Source organism: Morus notabilis, unplaced genomic scaffold, assembly GCF_000414095.1.
Source record: "Morus notabilis unplaced genomic scaffold, ASM41409v2 Scaffold1303, whole genome shotgun sequence".
Taxonomy (NCBI): Eukaryota; Viridiplantae; Streptophyta; class Magnoliopsida; order Rosales; family Moraceae; genus Morus; species Morus notabilis.
Genome location: NW_010365936.1, coordinates 248,304 through 253,506, shown reverse-complemented (window position 1 = coordinate 253,506; position 5,203 = coordinate 248,304). Strand labels below are relative to the sequence as shown.

At 37.9% G+C, this 5,203-nt stretch overlaps 1 protein-coding gene across 1 annotated transcript; it reads left to right on the top strand.

Moving 5' to 3' along the window:
* Positions 1-357: 357 nt before the first annotated feature.
* Positions 358-4,214, top strand: LOC21402523 (transcription factor 25). Its single transcript, XM_010108804.2, has 4 exons — positions 358-806; positions 1,888-2,441; positions 2,552-3,463; positions 3,658-4,214. Exons 1-4 carry the CDS (start codon positions 615-617, stop codon positions 3,947-3,949), a joined length of 1,950 nt encoding a protein of 649 aa, XP_010107106.1. The 5' UTR covers positions 358-614; the 3' UTR covers positions 3,950-4,214.
* Positions 4,215-5,203: the final 989 nt, after the last annotated feature.

Genomic DNA, 5,203 nt, shown 5'->3' with positions numbered 1-5,203 from the left:
TATCAAATTGACAATTCAAAATATGAAATTTGCACGCGACATGGTATGAAAAATGATGATCTTTACTTTTCATATACGAATCTCGTGACTATCATTAATTTGATAATGTTCATAGCTATTGAATCTCAAATACCATTATCTTAAAATTTAGGGCATATTTTACTTAAAAGAAATGAGAGTATAAGGTCTAATTATGTAAAAAATGAAGTAGAGTGCAACAAGTGCAATTTACCGCATGTCAATTTGACATAAAAAAAATTCTAAAACGGGGAGATTTCTTGTTTACTATTTCATAGATTAGGTGAAATGAAAAATTGCGGGGCACACACAGGGAATTTTTGTAATTAATCGGAAAAAAAAGACTACTGACGTGGCAATTACGGAAAGAGAAAGACCAAAACGTCGAGAATCGCAGCCCAACAGGGAGAAAGCGCAGCCAGTAAGAGGCAGTATTGGCCGCGCCACCGCCTTACGGTTCTTGAATCTATTGCTTAGAAAGAACCCAAACCGCATTTCTTGACGTTAGGGTTTCATTCTTGAATCGAATTGCATCTGCATCGGAATTCCTAAAACATCAATCGTCGTCTCATCAATCAATTTGGGATTTGGTGGCTATGTCGGCTCGGTTGCTGAAGAAAGTTCTCAAAGAGCAAGAGCAAAAGCTTCAGCAAAAGGACCCTCAACATATTGCCGAGGAAGAAGAGGAGGACGTGGACGGGGACGAGGAGGACCAGAAGCTCAATTCGGGTTCTTCGATCAATCCTTTCGACCTCCTTGATGACGATGATGGCCGTGTCAGTGACCAGGTTTCAACCTCTCCGCACCTCGATTCTTTTTTTTGTTTGAAAATTTCCTTTTCCATGTTCATTGTTGTTGTTAGTTCCTAATTTTTTTTTTCCTTTGTACTTCACATTGGCCGGTAATTACGAAGTTCCTAGTTAATGGGTTTCTTTTTTTTTTTTTTCTCTCTTTTTAATACATGTATATATATATATATTAAAAAGACCAAGATTTGGATTTGATTCTAATTTCTACGTGTAACACGTTCCTCTTATCTGCTATTTGGTCCGTAACCTTTTTTATTTGAGAATTTTGGGTTTTCTTTATTCTTCAGCTCTGTATTTGAGATGTTTTAGACTGTCAGTTATCTGCACATAAATCTTCAATCTGGAACTTGAATTAAATTTCTATTATCTTGGTTATTTGTATACTTTATAAGATTATTGATTAAAGATTATTGTAATGAATTTCTTGTTGTGTCGTGTTGATTATACTATCTTTTTGGGGATTTTAGCATTGTGTTTCCTTTTGTCATTCCAACCTAATGAAAGCTTCAAAGGCCTTTTGCTGTCAATATTCAAAAGAAGCAAATTCACTTTGATGGGGGGTGGGGTGGGGTGAGTTTTGGGAGGGCGTAGATTCATCTTGTTCTTGCGTCGTATCGGAAAAAAGAGATCGTTTAGATGTTAGATGATGTCTCGAGTCTCCTTATGCTTGTACTACTTTGGATTTGTCCTGCTCTTAATACGTTAGGCCCAATTTCCTAACTCTTGACAGAAGAGTTTCATGTGCTGATAATAATATGGAGTCGAGAAATTTACTTAGGAAGCATAAGGGTGTCATAAACTATTTTATCCGAAGTGGTAGCCCTCAAAAGGGAGAAGAATAGTAAACTGGACGTACTCAAACTTCTTTAGCCTTCTTACACGGATCACATCCTTGTACTAGGATTCTGATGGCTTGATATTCAAGATTGTTCAAATGATTTCGACTGAGATTGAGTATCATGTTTGGGGTTCTATGTTTCATGTGTTGAGACTGTTGATGGTTATAACAAGGTTAGTAGTGCTATTATACAATTGATTTTAATTGTCGTTTTTGGTGCAGGAGGGTGAGTCAGAAACTGCCGATGATTCCTTGCAGGGAAGTAGAGACAAACAAAATTTGCCTGAGCCAAAAGGTCCCATAGACGTAATTTTGACATCTGATAACAAATCAAAGAAGAAGAAAAAGAAGAAGAACAACAAGGAGGGTTCCTCGGCAAGTACTCATAAAGTTGAGGAGTCCTTGGATGAGATTCTGGAAACTTTTTCTTTAGACGTTAACAATTCTAGTCATCACGATGTTCCTGAAAAAACCAAAGCGGCAGATTCAAGACGTCGTGATAACCTGGTCAAACAGTCTGCAGCCTCAATATTACAAGTGGATCCAAAATTCCTGAATGCTGAAAATGAGCTCCGAAGAATATTTGGTTCTAAGGTGGTAAAATCATTTGAGAAAAGTAGTCAAACTGGCAGTTCAAGACAGGCTCGTGGTGTAAGACGTGGAGGTTATAATCCTAGAAAGACTGTTCTTGTTACTCCATCAGAACATTGGCCTCGATGGGATGGTTCTTTGTCCATGGAATTTCTTGAAGTGAAAGATGGGTACCATTACTTTAGGTAAAATCATTCTTTTTTTTTTCTTTGTTGCGCCGTCTTCTTTTTCTTCCAAGTCTTTTCTACCCCCAAAACTCTTGTTTATCTATACTTATTTTTGTGCCATGATTTAGATATGTGCATTCATCATCCCATTCTCAAGCTCAGAGGGAGTTTGAAGCTGCCAAAGCTATTCATGACCTCAACGGTATTGCAAGTATTTTGTTGTACCACCCTTATCACTTAGATTCACTTATAACAATGGCGGATTACTTTAAGTTTGCGGGTGAGCACCAAATGTCAACAGATTCTATTTCAAAGTGTCTATATGCATTGGAATGCGCATGGCATCCTATGTTCACACCCTTGCAGGGTAATTTCCAATTGAAATTCAGCGATGAAAAGAACAAACCTCTATTTATGGCACTCTTCGCTCACATGAAGAATATGGATAGGCGTGGATGCCATCGATCTGCTTTAGAAGTTTGCAAGTTATTGCTTTCTCTTGATTCGGATGATCCAATGGGGGCGAAGTTCTACATTGACTACTTATCGTTGAGAGCGGAGGAGTATGCATGGCTAGAACAATTCTCTGAAGATTATCAAAGTGACAACTCCTTATGGCTGTTTCCAAATTTCTCTTATTCCCTTGCCATTTGCCGCTTTAATCTTGAGAAACACGAGTCATCGGAAGGTGCCCATGAATTTACTACAAAGTCTAGCTCAACTGATCTTATGAAGCAAGCTTTGATGCTTCACCCCTCGGTTTTAAAGAAGTTGGTTGAGAAGGTACCTTTGAAGGACCAGGCTTGGACGGGTATCGTTAAGCATGCATTTTTCCGATCAGAACAAGTTGGAATCCCAACCTTGGACCACCTCATTAACATGTACGTTGAAACAAGTTATCTTATATGGAGGCTTCCGGATCTGCAAAAACTTTTGAGGGATGCTGCCCAAGAGGTTATTGAAACACTTAAACATGATAGTAGTGAGGCGAATGATTGGGCTTGCGTTAGAAAAGAAGCCTTTTCATCTGAGAAAAATGAGTAAGTATCTTAATTTGAACTCATTTTCACTTACTTTTGCTCTGGCTAGTTGATTCTTTATCTCGTTTTTCACTACATAATCCACATATGTGTCGATGATTTTTGTTACATAATACTAGATTGAAGGTGTACATAGGTATGGAATTTCTATTTTAGTTGCGAGGGAGAATGATCTTTTGCTTATTGTTTCCTAGGTATCGCCATTTATTGGTTTTGGATTTCTCCCATTCAGTGCCAACCCTTCCACCTGAAAATCTGCAACATTTTATGGTTGACCCAAGGATGAGGGACGTTGTGCCCAATGAGGGCCTGGTTGCCAATGCAAACAACGGCATCCCCGCTCCTCGCAACATTGCAAACCGAAATGCAATAGCTGTCCTGCTTGAATCATTGCTACCATGGGTCCATTATGGGGATGCAAATGGAGCAGCTGAAGATGGGGATAACCAGCTTGACGGGCATGGGCAAGGAGATGAACGACAGTGAGGTGAAGTTGCTTCGAAAGCCTTGTAGGAATGTTGGGGCCATGCTTGCTACGTGCCAATTTTGTTTCAGCTAGTAGGGTTGAATTAGAAGCCATGGCTGAGGAGATTGAACGTATGCCTTCTAGGTCTAATTCATCGAATTATTCTCGTAATAATGTAATTGGATTGGTTTTGGCAAATAACAAACCGTTGCTTGTAACTTTACAGAAGACAAGTTTAGAATAGACCTTTCCTTTAATTCGATCACTGAGGCCTCGTTCACTTCACGGATTCGAATTTTTAATTTGAATTGAGATGTGACATTTTCTGAGAGCTTTTCACTGTAGCAAAAAAAAGTTAGATGTGATATTTTCTGAGAGTTTTTTACTGTAGAAACTTAAAACTGAAAATTCGAATCGGTAAAATGAACCAGACATGAATATGTGAGATAACTTGTGTGAACTCTTTGTTAGTAGATAAATTACGCTGACAAAGAACTGTAGTTCAATAATCAATATTAGCATCACGGCGTGACTACGCCTAGGGAATTTTAGTGGTGGCTTTCCCGGAAAATGACTGCCACAAAATTGTGACTACACCTTTAACGTTAAAGGTCGTCGTTTTCAAGTTTTCAACCACGTATGAAATAGGGAAAATAAAAAACGACATTTGAGGAAGCAACGTGCAGTTTATTTGTATGCAAGTAACGACAACTAAAATGATATATTTGTGGAAAAGTAAGATTGAAAAGATCATACCCTCAAAAGTAAACTATACTAAAGACTACAGAAAACAGTTGATCTCACAACGAGATCTTCCTGTGGCATTGCAGATCTCACCACGACAGCGGCAACGGCAAACGACGTTGTTGGGGGCAGTAAAATCTTAAGAATATTTGGAATTTAGATGAATAATACAAAGTAAAATCGTCCTCATAGTCATGTTATGTTTTAGAATGTGTTAGAATTTTGACGTGTTAAAATTTACAAGAACATCTAAATGAGCGGCAGAGGGCGATGCATAACTATGCTTCTTGATTGAAGATAACATTCCTTATTTGCAATTTGAAGGTTCAAACAAAAAGGATTTATGTAAAAAATGCTCACCAAATTATAGACCTTGTGTCAATTTATCTTCTATATTTTTTAAAAGCAGTCATTGTATTTTCTTAAAAGTATAAGTAAGGTCATCTCTCATAAAAAAAGAGTATAGTATAAGGTTGAAAGCCACCATTTCACTTTTGGGCATGCAATGGATTGAAACTGTGGTTGAAAAT